Source organism: Rhipicephalus microplus, unplaced genomic scaffold, assembly GCF_043290135.1.
Source record: "Rhipicephalus microplus isolate Deutch F79 unplaced genomic scaffold, USDA_Rmic scaffold_24, whole genome shotgun sequence".
NCBI lineage: Eukaryota > Metazoa > Arthropoda > Arachnida > Ixodida > Ixodidae > Rhipicephalus > Rhipicephalus microplus.
Genome location: NW_027464597.1, coordinates 9,593,618 through 9,615,025, shown reverse-complemented (window position 1 = coordinate 9,615,025; position 21,408 = coordinate 9,593,618). Strand labels below are relative to the sequence as shown.

The 21,408-nt window shown below is 46.2% G+C and overlaps 1 protein-coding gene across 2 annotated transcripts in view; it reads left to right on the top strand.

Annotated features, from left to right (window-relative positions):
• LOC119180702 (FGFR1 oncogene partner 2 homolog) overlaps positions 1-21,408 on the top strand; it is a 55,198-nt gene that overhangs the window by 23,217 nt on the left and 10,573 nt on the right. For both annotated transcript variants that reach the window (XM_075884160.1, XM_075884159.1), the window contains exons 3-7: positions 87-292; positions 5,533-5,563; positions 6,076-6,139; positions 9,407-9,463; positions 19,367-19,436. In XM_075884160.1, coding sequence (XP_075740275.1) covers positions 87-292; positions 5,533-5,563; positions 6,076-6,139; positions 9,407-9,463; positions 19,367-19,436 — 428 coding nt within the window. The remainder of the gene's footprint in view (positions 1-86; positions 293-5,532; positions 5,564-6,075; positions 6,140-9,406; positions 9,464-19,366; positions 19,437-21,408) is intronic.

Here is a 21,408-nt window from a genome sequence, read left to right as displayed (position 1 = left end):
AACTCAGTTGCCTGAGTACTTGCCTATGTGTAGTTCTCTGCAGTGTTTACTCAGTTTCAAGCCCATGTGTGATTCTCCTTGCACAGTGGGCACGCCTAGTGGCACCACCGCTGGATGCCTGCCCAGCTTTCTGACGGGCCCTCCAACCGATGCCCGGAGCCCCGTGTCAGACCGGCTCGCTGCCCCAAGCCCACGGACCGATGGGATCTCGCGGCCACAGCAGGCGACGCCGCTGTCGGGCCCACCCAGAAACAGCCTTTTCCATGACACCAGCGTTCTCTCACCATCATCAGTGCGTAAAATGCTTGCTGACTCTTAGGCATGATCGATTCTTGGGGACAACTTTAAGGGGCTAAGCTCCTTGTGGTTTAGGGCAATTCCTCGTTCCTCTGGCATACCCAGTAGCATCTCCCTTATTGTATAATAGATAGCGCCATCTCATAGAGGTGGACAGACAGACGGACGGAGGTTTCGCCCCACTCATCATCATTCACTCTGTGGATATGCTGTGATCCTTTTTTTTTTTTTTTTGCCCATGCCGTGGAAGGTTAGCAAAATTTTTCCTCGCTCTAGTTGGTCCATGACTTATTAAGAAAAACATTGTAGTGTAAAACGACTCAAGGACCGACAGCTACATGAAACTGGTGCTTAGTGATGTTACAGTGCAAGAGTCATGCAGCTGTGTGTCCTTGTCTCGTTTTGTGCCAGGACTTTTTCTCTAGAAGCTGCAAGACAGAAATGCGTGCCTGCTTGTGCGGCAAGAAATAGCAAATTTGATTGATAATTTTCTGATTTGCACTGCGAAAATGAATACTGCTTTATTTTTTTTGAGGTAAGACAATTATGAGAAGTGGGCGGTGAAATAATGTTGCTGTCCACTTGACGAATTTTTTCCCCATTTTTTAGACAGCACCAAGATTTCTGCATGCCTATTTAGCACACGTCATGCTTAAGTAAACCCTGATGTGTGCTGGCCTGTGTGTGGCAGCAAACTTGCCATTTAGTTCTCCCAAGAAAAACATACTTGAAATGTGGCAATAAAGCATACGTTGAGTTGTTGAAATGTCCCTCTTCCAACCACATTTTTTTTCCGTACATGTGTTTTTGTAAGCGCGCTAACGCTGTGAACTGGCAAAACCACTACTAGAAGTAAGATCAGCTGCAAGCTACCAGACTTCTAGCGGAGTAATACGAATGTGTGCAATCCCCGCCTCTGTTGCCTTCGCTCTAATGTCGAGAAAAGTTCTCGCTGAGTCCTGGTGGCTGCTCACTGTGATGGCTGTTTACCATGGCACCTGTTACTTCAAGTTTGGTCGTACAGTGCCGGCTTGCCAGAATGACGACATTCGGTGATGTCAGTTGCGCTGCTTTGAGGGATCTACGCATGAACGCTAACATGTAAGCTCGAAACACTAAGGCGCAGCATAAAGCCTACATGTATGTGTCTTTTCTTCATTATTGTGCATGTGTGTGGCAATAGTTAGTGCAGCTTGTGGCCTCTAGCCACAGCTCCTCAGGGTTCTGGCAGCTCTCCTCATGTATGTAGTTCCATCTGCCTGTTGCTTCACGATTACATTGCTACTTTTAACGATTACATTGCAGGCAGGTTCCTGTGTTTCCACGAGACTACATAGTTACATAGTAACCCTTTTACTGCTGGCTTTTGCTGCACACTGCTGCACACTCTGTGCTATTTTTTTTATGCACATTATGTAAAAAATTTCACTTAGCAATGCAGTAGGATGCTGTTATGGGCATTTGAACATCTTTCTAGGGTATTATCTCATTAAAGTAGAAGTAGGAACATTACAACCAACTAATTAATGAAATATAAGTAATAATAAATACTTATGAAGTATTTCATTTACTGGGACGCTATTTGTCCATTTTATTAGGAGTTAAAATTAGTCGAGAGCTCTCGAATTTTTTTTCGGTTAAATAGTGCATGCGCATAGTACGCTGACGTGCCAAGGTCGCGCTGCTGAAACGTGGCCAAAGATACGCGAGCCGGCGCTGATGTGCGTGCTTGTGCCCCCTCTGTTGTGAAAAATGTCCCTACAAGTTATATTTGTTTGTTTGTTCTCTTCAATACACGGTGGGACACACAGTCGTTTTTTTTTTGCAAGAGTTGCCTTGGGAATGGCTTGGAGTGATTTAAAGATGCAAAATGATTATATTCATGATGGACAGGGCTTTCGCGTGTGTTGTTGCCCAAATTATTAAAGAATAGGCAGTGAAAGGATTAAATAGCCTCGCGTAGGTTTCTCCCTTGTCCTTCCTTAGACCCTCAGGTGGTTACAGTCTTGAAGCACTCTGTGCCATTGTTTTTCCCATTGTTCTTAAGTTCTGGTGCAGTAATTGGTGCAGCAAAGGTGAGGGTGGTGTTGGTTGTAGATGACAATGTTCGATGGTCTCAACACGACAGTGTGATGGACATGTGTTCAGTCCTTGAGGTAATGAACATGGCGGCTGCATTTCCGATGGAGGCGGAAATGTTGTAGGCCCGTGTGCTCAGATTTGGGTGCACGTTAAAGAACCCCAGGTGGTCTAAATTTCCGGAGCCCTCCACTACGGCGTCTCTCATAATCATATAGTGGTTTTGGGACGTTAAACCCCACAAATCAATCGAGGTAATGAACATGCTTATAATGAATTATCAGTCACAGCAAAGTAAACGAAGAACTGTCTTGCCACTGATACACTGCAACAAATATGCATATTTAATAAATTCTTTCTAGTATATAACGAAGCTATTGGTGTCACATGTCACTATATTGAGCAAATAAATAGGCGCGATCACAGGCACAAAGGACAGCTCATTTAAGTTGTCATTACTGCTGAAGCTTGAATGACCATTGAGAAGGGTTCCCATTGCTGTGACAACTGGGCCAAAGTGCGCCAAGCGAAATTTGCTGCGCCAACCAGATAAAATCAATGTAAGTTGCACCAAACTGACCCAAATCGTCGATCTCAGGGGTCCGCAACCTGTGGCCCCACAGGCCGCATGCGGCTCACAGGGCAGTTTTATGTGGCTCCCGGAACGACGTCAGAAATCTTGAAATCGCTAGACACTGTAATTGTGGCGATATTTAAATAACATTAATTAACATTTTAATTACCTGAGACAGTGGTCGAGTCTAATAAGAGAATTATTTACCTTCCTGCGGACAGGCCGTTGCCGCTTTAAAAAAAAATGGCCACCAGTACTTCTGCAGAGCAATGAAATTCAACCTTATTCTGCGGCGGGACCGCAACCATAGCTCCGATGAGCACAACTATAGCAGAAAGCTAGAGATATGTCACTGTTCACGACGGTGATTGCAGGGGTGTTAGTTCTGCATTAGTTTACTCGCATACGCCAACGCCATATATCTGTACTCTAATCACAAATGAAACCCGGTTGCAGCAAAGAATACCTTATTTACTTGAGTAATGAACACACTTTTTTTTTCTCGAAAAAAGGAGCAAAGTGGGGGGTACGTTTATTATGCGGGGTAGATTTTATGAAAACTTTTTCGGCACGAGCAAAAAATACTGTAATGCAAAAAAGAAGTTAGTCTTCTTAGCTTTTTGCATAGGCGTAGACTGTTTGGAAACAGGTTTTTTGTTGCACTTTACTCATCTTCGGTGGTTGATGGTGCTATCTTCTTCAAGCTCTCCCTGCGCAGCCCGCACACGCCATAAAAACGTTTTGCAGCCATCTTTTCTCATAATCGTTTAATCGCAACAGTGGCACCTACTGTGATCTTGTGGGGCACCCAGAAGTGTGCGCTATGACACACTTTGCCAACTTCACGGCAACCTCACACAAAGATGCTGTTGTCATTATAGCAAGTAATGAACATTGCAGCAAGCTACCCCCAAAACATCAAAACAAGCGGTCGATAACAAGATTAATGACAAAATACGGTCGCCACCTCACTTTCATATGTGAAGTTTCTGTATGCGCGGCGAACAAACAAGGCGAGTATCGGGGGTGCTACCATATTGTGTATATCTTCACAATCATTTTCTGGGTGACAAGCAATTTTTTCTCGTTTTGCAGAAACCTGAGACGCGATAGCAACGAATGACCCTTCGCGACAGCAAATCCTGTCGTCGTCGCTCGAAAATAGCGTGCACGTCATTGGACCATAAAGTTTTCTATTGGCAAGAAGCGATCGTCGGTCCACGCTGGCAGATTTGTGACCTTCGCTCACTCGTTCTTGCTCGCTGTGTGCTTATCAGCTGCGATGTCTCTACACTCGAATTCGTGAACCCTGCTGTGGCGCACAGATAAAGAAGACAGGGTACGTGCCACGTACAGATAGAAAGAAAAACAATAAGGCACGCGGCAATGGGCGAAGGGAGTGAGCCGAGGTAGCTGAGGGGGGTCGGCATAATAACGAAAAATCGGGAGAGATCCAAAGGGTAAGTAGGCGCCAACCGGGACTGCAGGGGATGAATGTAGGGGGTGCGTTTATTATGCGGGGAAAAAAATACAAGTTTTGATGACTGAAGTTGGGGTGCATTTATTATGCGAGTGCCCTCATTGCACGAGTAAATACAGTATTACACGTAGGCACAAAACCAATATGCAACAAGCACGACATATTGTTTATTTTGTAAAATAAAAGGGTGAGAGACAGCGAAAGGCCTCAAGTACTGGTTTGATAACCAGATTTTCGCGTTCCAAGGACATCTTGCTGCTGTTGAAGTTAGAATCCCATGTAACGACGATATCCAGGGCATGCAATGAAGTGCACATGCATGTACACTTGATTTCATGTTAGGAGCACCACTGTCAAGCAGTAGAGAGCTCACGTTCATTTCTCACGGTTCTTCGTGCTAAGTAGAACCTTGTTTTAATGAAGTGGGACATGACAAACTAATGGGTATAACAAAGCAATTGTAATTTCCTTAAAATTCTCATCGATGCCCATGTATTTAAAACCTCATTTTAACGAAGTGAAAATTTTCTCACAATGGATATAACATGCCATCCTTTGTGCACAACAAGCATGGATAATGGCTATAACAAACTAATGGGTATAATGAAGTAATTACAACTACCATTGAACTTTGTTATAACGAGGTTTGACGGTATACCTATGCTGAAGTGCTCCTAATAGTAAGATTACCTGCTCAATAACTAGATTTTGAATGCTGTAAAATGCTTCTAATAGCAAGATTACCTGCTCCAAAATACACCAGAACTAAAATTTTACTGCTCCAAAGTGCTCTTAATTGCAAGATTACCTTTTCCAGAATGCTCAAAAATTAAAATTTTAGTGCTCCAAAACTAAAATTTAACGCTCCAAAACTAATATTTTACTGCGCCAAAGTTCTCCAAAACTAAAATTTGACTTCTCCAAAAATTGCTCCAAATCGGCAGTTCCCTGTGGGATCACTGATTGAATGACCACTAAAAATGTATCAAGGTTTTGGTGTGAGCTTTTCTTAAATCTAGCTGTGAGTTTTTGGCATAGTGTGATGGACTATAAAGCAATTTTCAATTGATTTGTTTCTTTTTTTTTTCTTTTTTGCCTTCAGGTACAAGACACCTACTTCCAGAGTTCTCCAAGTAAGGGCTTCACAATTTCTTATGCAACCTTTCGGCAAAAATTTTTTGTTTTGAAATGCTTTACCCGAGTATTGTAGGGAAAAACAAAACTCACTCGTCTCACTCAAACTATCTCTTTCATGGGGCTCGCTCGGACTCAAACTTGCCTGAAATTCTCCTAAACTCATTTCTGACCCATGGGTTGGTTCGACTCTCTGTGAGTCCTCTCAACAGAAATTTTTTCTTTAGCGTGACTCTGCTTCACTATAAACGCTATTTTTTTGCATCAGTTCTGTTATTTCTTGGTTTTTGGCAGGCAACTGACTCACTGTCCATATTTAGTCTGCCTAAATGCTGTCAAGTTTTGGGCGTTTGTTATCTAGTGTGACTTGAAAATTCGCATATTATGCGAAATCTTCTCAGTAAAATTTTCTCAGAAGTTGTCTTCATTGATGCTCATATTTATAGTTCAGTTCAGACTAAAATGATTACTGTGAAAGTCTGAGACCATATGCAGGCTCTTGTTTGTGTAGGTGTGCTGCACGAGTCTAACACTGCGAATGTCTCTGGTCAGCTGGACACTCTGTTCAGTCCTGGGTAAGTTTGTGGAACATTCTATACAAGTTCACTATCTCTGAAGTTACCATGAAGGTTTTTTGAGGCTTTTGAAAATGGCTGCTAGCAGAAACAAAGGCAAATCCTTTTAAATTAACACTTAACTTCAACTTTTGTGAAAACAGGGATGAGGAACACATGTACACATACTTGATTGATACAATGGGTGCTGATTTACAAATTATATTCACAGTCATCTCCATTTCAAATATATGGTGTTGCTTTGCACTGATGTTAAATGCTGAATCGATTCGGACTGCTAAATATGGCGGAATTTTATTCATAAGATTCTGCTTACTATGTTTTTCAGCCTAATTTTCTAGTCAACACTACTCTTAACCAATCTCATTGGTTAATATGATTTTTTGAATACTTTGAAAACCGGAAAGGCGGCTTCTGTATGGTTAAGGAAAATCTGACAAGAATTAGAGGAGGAGGGGTGTCCCTTAAAGGGCTACTCACCAGGCCCCATACGGAAATTTCCGTTAGACAATGGAAGTTGTTGGGTGTCCGATGAGGAACATTTTGCCACAAAAATTTTTCGAATCGGTTCATCACGAGCGGAGAAAACAAGTTTTCTGAAGCGGCGCGAAACGAGGATGAGAGGAGGCGAGCTAGAAACCTTTGCCGCTCCTCCGTGTAGCCTTCGCAAGCCAAATCTCTTCCCCACCCTCTCCAGCATCCGACTATAAGGTGATGTACACATGACGTGCCTGAACAAGTCCAACCCCCGAGCATGCGAGCAGCGTTGCTTTGTTGACCAGCGTTATTTTGTGGTCTTCTGTCTGTTTCTGCAGGATGGTTTGGAAACGCTGGCTTATACGTGGTGGATTAGATGAGCACAATGAAAGCGCGAACGTGTAGGAGCGTTCCATAGCGGTCGTCTGCTTAATGCACTGACTGCGGGGACACGAAGGCATGTGAAACGCTGGCACATCAGCCTTGCATCTCGTAGCATTTCACGAAAAAAAATGAAAGAAAAACGCGAACAATTTTTTATTGTGCCTCATTATTTATTTCAAGTTTTATTAATCTCTTAAAGCAACAAGTGCATAAACTATGCATGTTGTGTTAAATAATTTTTGCCATGTCACGTGGTGTACTGTTGACAACGTCAAAGCAAAGTCGTCTACATAGAGGTCCAAGGTCATCGCATTGCCGTGTACGTAGGGCCATTGATAAGCCCACGTCATGCCCTCATTTTCTAGGCGTGCGCGGGCAGAGGAGGAGCAGCGTTCATCTTGAAATTTGACCCATTTCCACAGCGCGTAGCATTGAAAATTTTGGCAGACGTGATGATGAACGCCTCGTCTACGCATTGCGCTTGTCAGCTCAAAATTGTCAAACCTGGTGCATGGCCCTTTATATCGTTAATTCACCAGCAAATGTGAACCGCTGAGCCTCTTGACCTGTCAGTTCTTCAAGGTACAGCTAAACAGTTGCTATTGGTCACCACTCAAAAAGACAGTAGTGAAGAAATGTCTGACATCTGTCTAAGCCAGTACAATATAAGTTGTTGCACCTCACGGCAATGAATCATACAATTGCTGGGAATAGGCACGGCCTTATTTATCACTAAGTAGTATTTATTAGGCCCTCATCTAGCTGCTTTATGCAAAATTCATGCTGGAAACAAATTTTCCGCTGATTTGCATACAGAGGTAGCAGACGACGCTCCTTCACCAATCCCAAAGTGAAAGCAGCGCCGCCGCCGCGCGGGATATGGTAGGGGACGGCTGCGACCGCGCTCGCTTACCCAACTGACAATATGTAAAAATGTTGGTGGGGGTGTATGGAGGGACAGTGTTACACAGAGCTGCTTGGCATAAAAAAATGATGAATCGATGCAAGGGTTCACTTAACCTCGGAAGTGGGGTTTTGCGACAGTGCGAATTTTTCGATGAATTGTTTTCACAGCTTTGCACCTCTTCACGGCAGTGAAACCATGTTTATAGGAGATTACATACGAACTAATGTACATTTAAATAAATGCTTTCCTGGCTTCGCACTACTCCACTGCAGCGAAGCAACTTTTACAAAGTGGTGCATGTGGATTAATATACATTTATTTATTTGTTCCGAATACTTTGAAAATTTCAACAATTTACATTCGAATCTGAGCGAATTCGAATGCCGTAATACTTGTTAGAATATTCTCACAAGCCCACGTGTGAGGCCAGGAGTCGATTACTTGTCAAGCTTAGAGGGAACGCCCCGCCTGTATTTCAGCGCCGTTGGGGGAGGGGGGTTGCTGCGCCACTTGAGAAGCAAGTGTTAACTGTGATCATAATAGTGCTGGTGCACACTATCTTGATAGATCTAGCTAGATGGCTCGTGTGTGGTGGAGTGCTCTCACTGATCCGTGTTGATATGCGAGGCAGCATGAAAACCACTTTCCAGGAGCGACCGCAATCTCTTGCACTAGCGTTCTGTAGTTATGCAAGGTTGGACCCAAAAGAGTTAGCTCTTAGCCTTACTTCTTATACTATAATTGTTTCTATCGCATTCATTGCTTCACGCTTGCAGTGATACCGACCTTTTCTGCCAGCTTCATGTCACAATAGAGCTAACTTCTTGCTAACAAGGATTATACTGAAAACTAACTTAGAAATTTTATCAGATAAAATTATACTATAGGAAACCTAAGGTTTTAGGTACTCTATATGTGGTAGAAAGCATAGAGTTTCCTATAATTACAATAGAGAGAGCTCTGACGCTAGTGTCTATGGGAGCTGCAACGCATGCTCCAGCCAGCAAGGGAATGATGGGTAGTACACAAATTTGCCTAGCCTTCGTACTTTCGTCTCCATTTGGTTTCGCATGGCTTGAGCTGCTTTGTCACGAAACGACAATCGGCAAATGTCGAGCAGTTGTGCTTCATCACCTTAACCTTCTCGACTCAACAGTTCAAGTCGTAAAGTTCACCATGGTGTGTTCTCTTATTCAAAACAAAACCATAACACAGCAATAAACCAAGCCACAAGTGCGTCCAATGTCTCATTCCCATGGAGACTGAACTATTGCAGTGCCAGAGTCCTCTCTAGTTTAGAAAACTGTGGTGGAAAGATACGAAGGTCGGCTAAATATGAGAGAGGGCTCGGAATGCTAGTGAAAATTCAGCGTTTACTGCTGTGCAGTAAACGCTGGATTAACCAAGCCACAAGTGCAGTGGTTACTGTGGTGTTTACTGTGGCGTATCTGTAGTGTTTATGGCTGATGTCCTCTTTGCGCGTGTTTTTTTTTGCACAGTGACCTGACACAGTCCCCCGGCGGCCACCCTGAAGAAATGTGGGTCACTGTTTTCGGGTGTGTATCTTCGCAACACAGGTTGCGCCTCTCGGGGCTTGCACGCATTGGCTTGCTCGAGGCTTGCCTCCGTGCATTGTTGGGGACAAGTGGCACGCTACTATCGTTTCTCTAGCTGTCGTACAGCTGTTGATGCACCAAAAAAGAAGCCATTAGGTTTTGGTATTGTAGACTGAAAGGCAAACAAATAAACTACGAGAAAATTGACCCTGATTAGTATGCATTACATTGGACTTTCAGTAAACGAAAATCTTTTGAATAGAACCGCTGCCTAAATGGAACAAGTTCTGCTGACAAGATTGCTTTTCCTTTCTTGTATTCTGCACCCCCTGTCATCTCTCAGGAAGCGGAACTCCCGTTAAAACGGAACAAATTTTCCTGCTCCCTTCAGATTCTGTTTAAGGGAATCTACTGTGTTTCGTTTCTGCTTTCTCTCTCTCAGTTTTTTTTGTCTGAGTATACCTTCAGCACATACACATATTTCTGGGCCTGCACTATGCTTCACAAGGGAACGAACAGTGGTGTATTAACGAGATGCTTTCTACTGAATAGTCGCTTGGTTTGCTTATTCATAATACTTCGATGCTTGTGTAGTAGAACTACATTCTTATTGAACCTCCACTCCCTTCATGCACTACAGAGTTGTGTGTGCCTCGGCGGCCCACCAAAAGTAGAAGTACTGGAATGCATTATCATTTAACACGATGCACATATTTTGAAGAACTTTTTTTTTTGAATGCATTTCAACATGATGCATACATTTTGAATAGCTTCATTTTAGACCTTTGCTGTAATCATATTGCAAAAAACGTCATACCCAGCGTGAGCCCAGTATGTTTTTTGGCAATGGTAGATGCTGGAGAAACTGGTACTTCGCTGGGCACACTGGGAAATAGCTGTTTCGCACTGGTAGGGGTGCTGGCTTAAGGGGAGGTGCCACTCGAAGACACTTTTTTTTAATATTCACCCTAGAGCAATGAAACTTGAGCTGTTTATGGAACATTTTATGCTGATTTCAAATATATAATTAGTTTTCTTGCAAGTTGCTTACATTTAGCTCTGCAGAATGACAAATTGAAAACATTAACCCTTTTGCCCCCCCCCCCCCCCCTTTTATCCCTAAACTTCTGTAATTTTTTACTATTCATAGTTCCTAATGTTTGAAATAAAAGTGTAGAATGCAAATAACTAATTAGGAAGCACATACAAAATCTATAATAGGCGTGAAAAATAATAGACATAAAAAGTCCATATTTCACCTACCCTAGGAAAGGTTTACATTGAATTTTTTTATACAATAAAATATTGAAATTTAAACTAGGTAATTGCATTGGCTATACTGTAGAAAAAATTTGGGCAAAATTTCATGCAGATCCGAGCACTAGAAGTGCCCGAAAAAGGAGGGGCACATTGAAAAAAATGGCAAAATTTGTGTTTTGAGAAAAACGAGTTTTTAAGTTAAAACTGAATTTTTATTTATGAAAGATATCATTAAATCTGACGAAATTTGCACACCTAAAAGAACAATCCTTCTTGTAGTGGCCACTGCCACTAAAATACGCCAGCACCATGAGTTTGTCCCTCTTGTCCCTCACAGACATTTCGCTCACAGACAGGGCCATGAAACGCTTGCCAAACTTCCGCTCCATCTGGCAGAGCCTTGTGCCAACTGCAAGCCAGGAAGAAGTTCGACAGGACTGCGAAATCCAAACTAAGTCCAGTGTCATGCCATTTTGCGGCCATGTTTGTGCCACATACCGTCATACATAATGGCAATGTCGTCCCTGCTAAGTTCTCTCACTTCAAGCTCTTTGGACCTCGCAAGATTGGTGCTGACGTCATCCATTCCCGAACTTTCCAGCTGACAGGTGTGAATGACATTTGATGCATTGGTTTTTGCAAGCCAAGAACTGCCGCAAATCGGACCAGCTACTCGTAGCCTATTTCCACAGAGCGCGCCGCACAACGGCTTTCACTTGTGAGCAATGCTTTTTTCATTCATAACGGAGATAATTATACGAGAAAAGCATTGTTCAGCTGCGCTGCTCGACCAGACATGGACCCCGCAAATAGGTTTCACAGCACATACAGGCGCGCAGTGGCCAATGGCGGTCCCCGATCTGTACCACATGATAAGCCAGTCGCCGCGCTCGAAAAACGCGCAGAAGACTCTGGTACTCTTCCCGTCAGGAGACACCTCGTAAACAGGGTGGCTAGTTTTTCTAACACAATCTGTCCTCCATCTTCAGCGGTGAACGTACGTATCGCAGCAATTAATGCACCTTTTTCGCATGCCCCCGCGTATACCCGCCATATTCGCATCAGTTGTGTATTGCTGTAACGATTTCATGTTGCAGCGTTTATAAGCCTGGAGCTGGATGCCACTCCTAACAGAAACAGGAAATTGTTTATGCTGCCAAGTTAACGAAACGTAAATGAGCTCTCGATTGCTTCGCAAGGTTTTTCAGCGGAGGCGAGAGAAGCAGCTGTCGTTTGACTCCGCCACACCGTGTAAATAGATGTCAGGCCATAATTATCCTTTTACTCACTTCAGGTAACAGTTAGAAATGTTCCGAAGCTTCAATGCAGAAACCTCAACTTTCCAACTCACCGCGTCGAGTGCGGTCTACCCAGTGCCCGGCCCAGCGAGCATTAGGCCAACTGTGCCGGCCCCGACGATGTATGTTACTGGTGCTTCTTGCTTCGTGTACGCACAATTTTAAATTCTAAGAATTATTGTAAACTATTGTTTAGACATCCATGAACATGAATAAACTGTAGTGAAGAGGAATGCCCACTACTGCAGCGACATCGACACGTTGGCGCGAGGCACAAGCTAAGACTGCCTGGTTGCTGCTGCGACGCTGCCTGTACATCCGGCCAGCTCTTGCTGCTTCTTTACCGACGCTAATACCGCTTTTGAGCTTGCATTTACATTATATTTTGGTGGAGAGTGCTGCGGTCTTCCTCAGTCCTGGAACTGCGTAGCCGAAAGCTGTTGTCCGCTATGCCTGACGACGCTGTCTTCACGCCCCCACCGGCTTCGCCACGCAGGAGCTGTCCCGGTGCCCAGCTCTTGCGAGAACCCGACATCTTCAGCGGCACCGACGAGAAAGACGTTGAGGATTGGCTGGAATCTTATGAACGAGCCAGCGCTACTAACAAATGGGACGATCCCACAAAGCTTGGTACCGTGATGTTTTATTTAACGGATGTTGCCAAGTTGTGGTACAGAAACCATGAGGCGGATATCCCCACTTGGACTACCTTCAAAACCTGCATCGCAGATGTTTTTGGACGCCCTGGTGTGCGCAAACTTTGCGCTGAACAACGCCTACGAGGCCGGTCCCAACAAACTGGTGAGACATTCACCAGCTACATAAAGGACATCCTCGACCTCTGCCGGCGTGTCGACCCGTCGATGGCAGAAACTGACAGGGTGCGACGTATCATGAAAGGCATTTCCGACGACGCCTTTCAAATGATGCTCTCCAAGAACCCTGTCACTGTCTCTTAGGTCATCGAGTTGTGTCAGAGTTTCGACGAGCTGCGACGACAGTGTCTTCTCATGCGACGCCCTGACGTCTCGGATGACACCCTCTCAAGCCTGACCACCACATCTGACCTTCAGTCGCTACTATCGCAGATCAAGGAGTTTGTTCGTGCTGAGGTCGCTCGTCAGCTATCAACAGCCGGCCAACCCCCATCACCTCTGCCAGCAAACATTCGCCAGGTCATCCAGGAGCAAGTTGGTGCAGCTCTGCTATCTGCCCGTGACACTTCATCATTGCCGAGCCCTGTTGCCTGTGTCGAGGTAAATGCATCTCTAAGCTGTGCTGAAGTAGCGGCTCGACCACCTCTTCAGACTTTTACGTCACTACCCTCAGCCGTGCCGATGCGACCCACTCCTCGGTTCGCTCAGCCAAGGTCCGTCCAGAGTAGTGGACAATGGTGTACACTCGACAATTGCCCAATATGCTTTGCCTGTGGGCTACCTGGCCACATAGCGCGATACTGCCGTCGGCGTGTCCCTGTCTACCGCCAGAGCTACGACCAGACCTTTGAACTTGCCCTTCATGTGCCACCGCGCCCTTCGTTCACAGGCTCTCAGCCCCCCGACCAGACGTTATCGTACGCTGACCACCGCCCTCCTGTTAACCGCTGTTCGCCATCACCTCGACGCCGCTCGCCATCGCCGATGCGTCGTCGTCCTTTATCGCCAAAGCGGGAAAACGAATTGCCGCAGTTCCAGAGGCAGGAACTGCGTCGCCAGCGAAGAGTCCAAGGCCTCTCACTTCATCAACGAATGTTCTGGACGTACATGTAGACAGCGTCGCTGCACTCGCTCTTGTCGACACTGGTGCCGCAGTTTCAGTGATAAGTGCTAAACTCTGCCGCTTGCTCAAAAAAGTTATGACGCCACTAGCAAGTATATCACTTCGTACAGCCAGCGCAGATCACGTCACACTGGCCGCTGCCTGTACTGCTCGTATCGCGATTGATGTCTTCAATTATCTCGTTGAATTGCTAGTGTTGGATTCCTGCTACCATGACCTCATTTTGGGCTGGGATTTTCTCTCCGCTAATAAGGCCGCCATCGACTGCTCTCGCGCTGAGGTGGCATTTGAAGTGTTTGACGATGCTCCATTATATGATGCTCATGAAACCGGAGACAAACTATTTGTTGCTGAAGACGTCATCATACCGCCGCACTCTTTTGCCCTCACCATGGTGTCTTGCAACTCTCTCGCCGAGTCTAGTGCCCTTTTCACGTTATCTGCTCTTTTCGTTCGTCGCAAGTGTTCGCCGCTACCTTATGCCCTTCTAGAACTTCATGACGGCGTCAACAGACTGCTCATCTCGAACCTGTTGTCATGTCCTGTAACACTACTTTGGGGTAAGTGCGTCGGGCGTGTTTACAGTCTCGACCCTTCTGCAATTATCGACATGCCGACTGGTCCTTCCGCCGAACACGAAGTCGCCGGCGTGACCTGTGCCTCTTCTCCGCAGACTACTAGGCCGGACGTACTGAGCAGCTCCATCGCCGACACGTTGACCGTTTCGCAACGTGCTCAGCTTCTGCGACTGCTGAACCAGTTCCATTCTTCCTTCGACTGCCAGCATACTCCCCTCGGCCGCATGTTAGCTGTGTGTCACCGCATTAATACGGGTACCAATGCGCCATTGTGTCAAAGACTGTATCGCATGTCCGCAGCCGAGCGCCAGGTTATCGATGACCAAGTAGCTGACATGCTCAAGCGTGGCGTCATCCAGCCTTCGAATAGCCCCTGGGCATCTCCAGTCGTTCTCGTTAAGAAGAAGGACGGGTCAATTCGCTTCTGTGTTGACTACCGTCGTTTTAACAAAATAACTCAAAAGGATGTGTACCCGTTACCGAGAATCGACGATGCCCTTGACTGCCTCCAAGGTGCGGAGTTCTTCTCTTCTATAGACTTACGGAGTGGCTACTGGCAAGTCCCTCTGGCACCTGAAGATCAGCCTAAGACGGCCTTTGTCACAGCTGATGGCCTTTACGAATTCTGTGTCATGCCTTTTGGTCTTTGCAACGCAGCCGCAACATTTGAGCGGATGATGGACAATCTTTTGCGTGGCATGAAGTGGAAAATATGCCTGTGCTACTTGGATGACGTGATTATATGTTCACTGGATTTTTCAATGCATCTCCGCAGGCTAGATGAAGTGCTGCAGTGCCTAACTGACGCCGGCCTTCAGCTCAACCTGAAGAAATGCCGCTTCGGCGCAAGTCAGCTCACCATCCTCGGTCACGTTGTATCTAAAGAGGGTATTCTTCCTGACACTGCGAAGCTTCGGGCAGTTGCAGAGTTCCCTAAACCTGCGTCTGTGAAGGATCTGCGCAGCTTTCTTGGTCTTTGCTCGTATTTCCGCCGCTTTATTCGGAATTTTGCGATGATCATTGCCCCCTTGACTGAACTTCTCCGCAGTGACTCGAAAAGTTATGCTTGGTCACCCGCCTGTTAACCTCGCCGCCAATCTTGCGTCACTTTGACCCGACTGCTCCGACGGAGGTACACACCGATGCCAGCGGTGTTGGACTCAGCGCCGTGCTCGCGCAGCGCAAATCGAGATTCCAGGAGTACGTAGCCGCATACGCAAGCCGTACCCTCACCAAAGCTGAGAAGAACAGAGAAGGAGTGTCTGGCAAATATATGGGCTCTAGGTAAATTTAGACCGTACCTATATGGTCGCCCCTTCGACGTAGTCACCGATCACCATGCGCTTTGTTGGTTATCCACGTTGAAGGACCCCTCCGGCCGTTTAGCTCGCTGGGCTTTGCGGTTGCAAGAGTTCGACATGTGTGTTGTCTACAGGTCTGGCCGTCGTCACACTGATGCCGACGCTCTATCACGCTCACCTATACCCTCCGAAAGCTCTGCATGTTTATCTGCCGTGCACGAAATGGTTGCGCTCCCAAAATACTGTGACATGGCGTCTTAGCAATGCAAGGATGACTGGATTAGCTCTCTTCTGCGATTCCTTTCAGATCCATCGACTTCTTTATCTTCTCGAACGTTGCGTCGTCAAGCGGCTCACTTTGAGGTCCGCGATGGCCTCCTTTATCGCAGGAATTACAAGTCTGACGGCCGAAAGTAGTTACTGGTCATACCTCGCCATCTTCGTGCTGCAATATGTTCAGCTTTCCACGCTGGCCCTCAGTGCGCACATGCGGGCATCTTCAAAACAAACGCTCGGCTTTCCTCCCGGTTTTATTGGCCAGGCATGTACACCTTTTTGTGCAAGTACATTCAGTCGTGCCCGCAGTGCCAATGATGGAAAGCTCTGCCTCATCATACCTGTGGTGTGATCCAGCCAATCCCTTGCCCAGCCAGGCCTTTTGACCGCATTGGGATCGATCTGTACGGGCCTCTTCCATTCACGGCTTCCGGAAACCGTTGGATTGTTGTCGCTGTCGAATATTTGACGCGATACGCAGAAACAGCCGCTTTGCCTGCTGCCACAGCACGCGACGTATCTTCTTTTCTCCTGCGGAACTTCATTCTCCGTCACGGCGCACCGCGTGAACTTCTCAGCGACAGAGGACGTGTATTCCTCTCTGAAGTTGTCAACGCACTCTTTGCCAAATGCCGTATCATTCACCGGACTACGACCGCCTACCATCCGCAGACGAATAGATTGACGGAAAGATTTAACCGTACCCTAAGGGACATGATATCAAAGTATGATGTCTCGGACCACTCCGATTGGGACCTCATTCTGCCTTTTGGGACGTACGCATATAACACTGCTCCACAGGCAACTACGGGCTTTTCGTCATTTTTCCTGTTATATGGCCGAGACCCTTCCACCACACTAGATACCATTCTACCCTACCACCCAGATTCCTCCGAGTCTACGCCTATCTCTGAAGCTGCCCGCTATGCCGAGGAATGTCGTAAGCTCGCCCATTCATTTACAACTGTCGACCAATGGAGACAAAAATCTCGACGTGACGATAACCAGCCGTATTCTAACTTTGTTCCGGACACTCTTGTGTGGCTTTGGGTTCCCGCTGTGCCTACAGGCCTTTCCTCGAAGCTTTTTTCAAAATACCAGAAACCCTACCGCATTGTCTCGCAGACTTCACCAGTTAACTACATCGTCGAACCTGTTACGCCATTCACAGACCAGCGCTTTCGGGGGCGTGAAACTGTTCACGTACAGCGGTTGAAACCTTATTACGATCCGCTCGTACTCTGTTCACCGTGAGTTGCCAGGATGGCTCCTTTTCCGAGAGGGGACGAAATGTAGTGAAGAGGAATGCCCACTACTGCAGCGACATCGACACGTTGGAGCGAGGCACGAGCTAAGACTGCCTGGTTGGTGCTGCGACGCTGCCCGTACATCCGGCCAGCTCTTGCTGCTTCTGTACCGACGCTGATACAGTTTTTGATTTTACATTTACATTATAAAACTATTTTCCCGTGTGTCGATGTCCGCACAAAGCGCTGATGATCGATGCGTCGTGCTTTCAGCTACGTAGGCTGTTACCGAAAGCTGCCGGCTGCAGTTAGCAGGCACTCCTCTGATATTTAAGAACACGCCATTACCAGTTGGCAATTTGGTATGCCTTTGTGAAGTGATTCCCTGACTTACGTTTTCAGCGGATTGCATTAGTATTTCATTGGGCATTTCTTTAGTTGTTGGTATTGATATAACTGCAAATTTGTACACTGGCACGCCCGCTGTATATTGCCAGCGAAGGCCAGAAAAACAGCTGTCCTTCAATATCGCCACACCGGAAATGCATGACTGGCAATGATTGACCTTCTACTTACTTCAGGTACAGTTTAAGTAACACTTAGAATGTTGCGAAGCTCAAATGCAGAAACTTTAAGCTTCGCAATTCAGCTGCGTCGAGAGCGGCCTCGCCCAGTGCCCGGTCCCAGCGGGCATAAGGCCTATCGTGCACCATGCTACCGGTGCTTTTCGCTTTGAGCATGCACAATTCTAAAGTGTAAGAATGACTGTAAAGTACAGTTTAGACATATTTGAGCCTAAATCAACCAATCCATCACGTGTGCGGTGCACGCACAACAAGCGACGACGATCAATGTGTCGTGCTTTCAGCAATGCAGGCTGTCACCGAAGGCTTTTTTCCGAGCGCAGTAGCTGGTACTTCTGACTCGTGTGTAAGAACACACAATTTTGAGTTGGCAATTTGGTACGCCTTAGTGAACTAACATGCTGGCATACTTTTTCAGCGAATTGCATTAGTATTTTCTTCGTCGTTATCTCAGTTGCAGGTATTGATATGACTGCAAAATCTGTACATTGGCATGCAGGATGTATACTGCTATATCGTCGCTTGTGCGAAAAAAATACTCAATATTAAATTGTGTGGGCGCATATGTACCGAACAATTTGTTTTAAATCATCTGTACATGTTGACCAGTAGCAAGTGCGAGAAGTGGCTATCAAAGGAAAAAAAATATCGGCAGCAACAGCCGACAATCTGTGGCTGCTCCTCCAGTCAATTTGAGATTTTTCAAAGCCAAGATGTAGATTCTTCAAAAACCTTTGCGCTCTTGCCAATATCCGCACGTCATTCGGTGCCCGGAAGTCGTTTGCCGCTGTTAAATCAAGACGCAATTGTTATTTGGAAGGGAATATCGCGTCAATCTTGACTGCGCGACTTGTAAACATGAAGTCGAACGGCGTGATCTTAGGAATAATAGTCATTTTACAATCCAACCAACATGTTCTGGCGTGGCTTAGTGGGTAGAGTATTCGGATTGGAATTCGTAGGTGACAAGTCTGAATCCTCATGGGGCGATTTATTTTTTTTATGTCCTTATTGTGAATGTGTGCAATATTGGTTCTTTTACTTCTATATTTATTTATTTATGACGAGTGGGCACCCCTCATTTTAACCCTGTGAAGCCATTTTGCGCAGAGTACCCAGCGCTGGTACTAGGACGCTGCTGCTGCAGCGTTTCAGTACCAGCGCGATACTGGGCCCATAATCAGGCATCGCACTACACGCTGGTACCCAGGGATGCTGGTTTTTTCAATGGGAAAGCTTTAGCAAAATTTATGAAGGGCTTATGTAAATGAGTTGGAGGGTAGATGGCCAGAATTCTTTTCTCGCGATGCCTGTATGTCGTGATGTGGTGTGTTCATTGTTTTAAAAGCAAACGTTTGAAGTGTCTGGTTAGGTCTTTTTAAAGAATGCTAGATATGATGTAGTTTAATTGTCATCTATTCAGAGTTCTTTCATACACTTTAAAAACCCGTTAGATTAAGTTGGAATTGTAGTGGCTGCAGGTTGCAGGGATGCATCTAAATTTAGTCATTTTCTGTTCTACATTGGAAGAGCAAAAAATACAAAAAGACCACATGCTCACTTGGTCCATATGTTTGCAGGTTTCCACCATCTGCCAGTTCGTATTTTCTGCAGCAGTTTTCCCAGTATGGCACCATCGTCAAGTACAAGGTGAGTGCCCAGAAAATGAATTCACTGCTGTCTTGGCAATGACTGCAAAGTGGCTCATGTTGTTGTGGGTAAATGTATGTAGCTTTTCGTTTGGATATGGAAAGGCTGGTTGTAGCACACTGCTTGTTTGCTAATGTGTACGTTCTGGTGCAGGCCTAAATTTAATAGCAAACAATTCGCAAGCTCACGGCCGCTGCGGTAGCAAAGTTATAGTGCTCGCCTGCTCACCTGAAAGACATAGATTTGGTTCCAGCAGCAGCAGTCTCGTTTCGATGGAGATGAAATGCCAGAGGCCTATTACTGTGTGATGTCGGTGCGCGTTAAAGGACTCCAGGTGGTTAAAATTTTGTAAACCCCATCACTACAGCAGCATTGGAGCATAAGCCATTGTTGACATAAAAACCCATAAACCTAACCGATCCTCAAGCTGCCTCAGTTCATCTGCATTTTAACAGTGGCCTCGTTCAGACATTGAAATCTACATTTGGCTGAACAGTAAGCATACCTACCAACTCTTCCGAATTTTCCGGGAGACTCCCGAATTTGGACCTAATCTCCCGATTGTACGAATGTCATCTCGAATCTCCCGAAAAGTGGCCACCACAGCAGAGGCTGTTTTTTTTTTTGCTCTATTTTTAAGATCATGCGAGAACGTCAGCCTTTTCTGCTGCGGCAGTGGCGGTGCTGCGGAAGAGTACTCGCCACCACACTTCTATTTCATTGTAACCATATTGTAGAGTACCGCTGAGTACATTCTCGGCACTGCACATCTTGACGAATGCTGGCCACGAGAAGCGCTTGCCGCCGTACCGAAAGAAGGCGAGGGAAAAGGTAGTCTCAAAGGAAAAAGATTGCGGCGCTGTATGTTTACGAGCGCTCCGATAACGAGACGGCGAGACTGTCGAGCACATTCCATTTTCCAAAGGAGGGGTGGCTGGTAGACCGGCGGTAGGCGGACCCCAATGTGCTTTGCACTCTCCATATCGGCATGCTTCGGAGAAACAGCGCCGCGTGTCGCATTCTTGTCGCTCCAGCCACCGTTCAGTTCACTTGCTTCCGTTGTGCCTAGCCAGAACTTCTCCGTCTTGGCCCCCGCATTTTGTACGCTACGCCTACGCTGTTTGCCGTGGTTGTGGGGGTTGCGTGTTTCCAGAGTTCAGTTAGAAGGTCGATGGCAGCGTCAAAATCAAAGAAGTACTTGCAAGTGTTTCTGGACTCATACACAGCTGAGTTTCCGTGCTTTGTGACTTCGCGGAAAGGTGACAAGTACGGATTCTGTACCACGTGCGCCTGTGATGTGAGCGTGTCGCATGGCAGGAAGGCCGATATAAAGGTGCATATCGCTTCACAGAAGCATCAGAACTACGTTCATGCTGCGGAAGGGCAAGGCAACATCAGTAGCTTTTTCCAAAAGAGCTGCGAAGACAGTGCGATCCGCGCAGAATGCCTATTCACGGGATTCCTTGTGGAACACAACTTGCCGCTAAGTGTTAGTGATCACGCAGGGCCGTTGTTTCGGAAAATGTTCCTGAAGTACGAGGACGCGAAGCGGTACGGGTGCGGACGTACGAAAACTACTGCCATCGTCGGAGAAATGGCTGCACATACCGGAAACACAATGGCAGAGGCTCTGAAACGCCGTGCTTTCGCAATCGCAGTGGACGGAAGCGACGACAGCGGGTCGCAAATGTACCCAATCGTGGCAACGTACTACGTCGAGGAATCGAGAAACGTGCAAAGTCGACTGCTTTGTTCGCAGGAACTCCATGGAGAAGCCACCTGAAGATAGATTGGAAACCTCGTTTTGGACGCGCTCAAATCGCGTGGTATACCGATTGAGAACTGCATCGCATTTTCTACCGATAATACCAATGTGATGATCGTCAAAAAAAACGGCGTGGCAGCTGTGCTAAAAGAAGCCCAAGATAATTTGATAGTCGTTGGCTGCCCGTGCCACCTTATAAATCTTGCG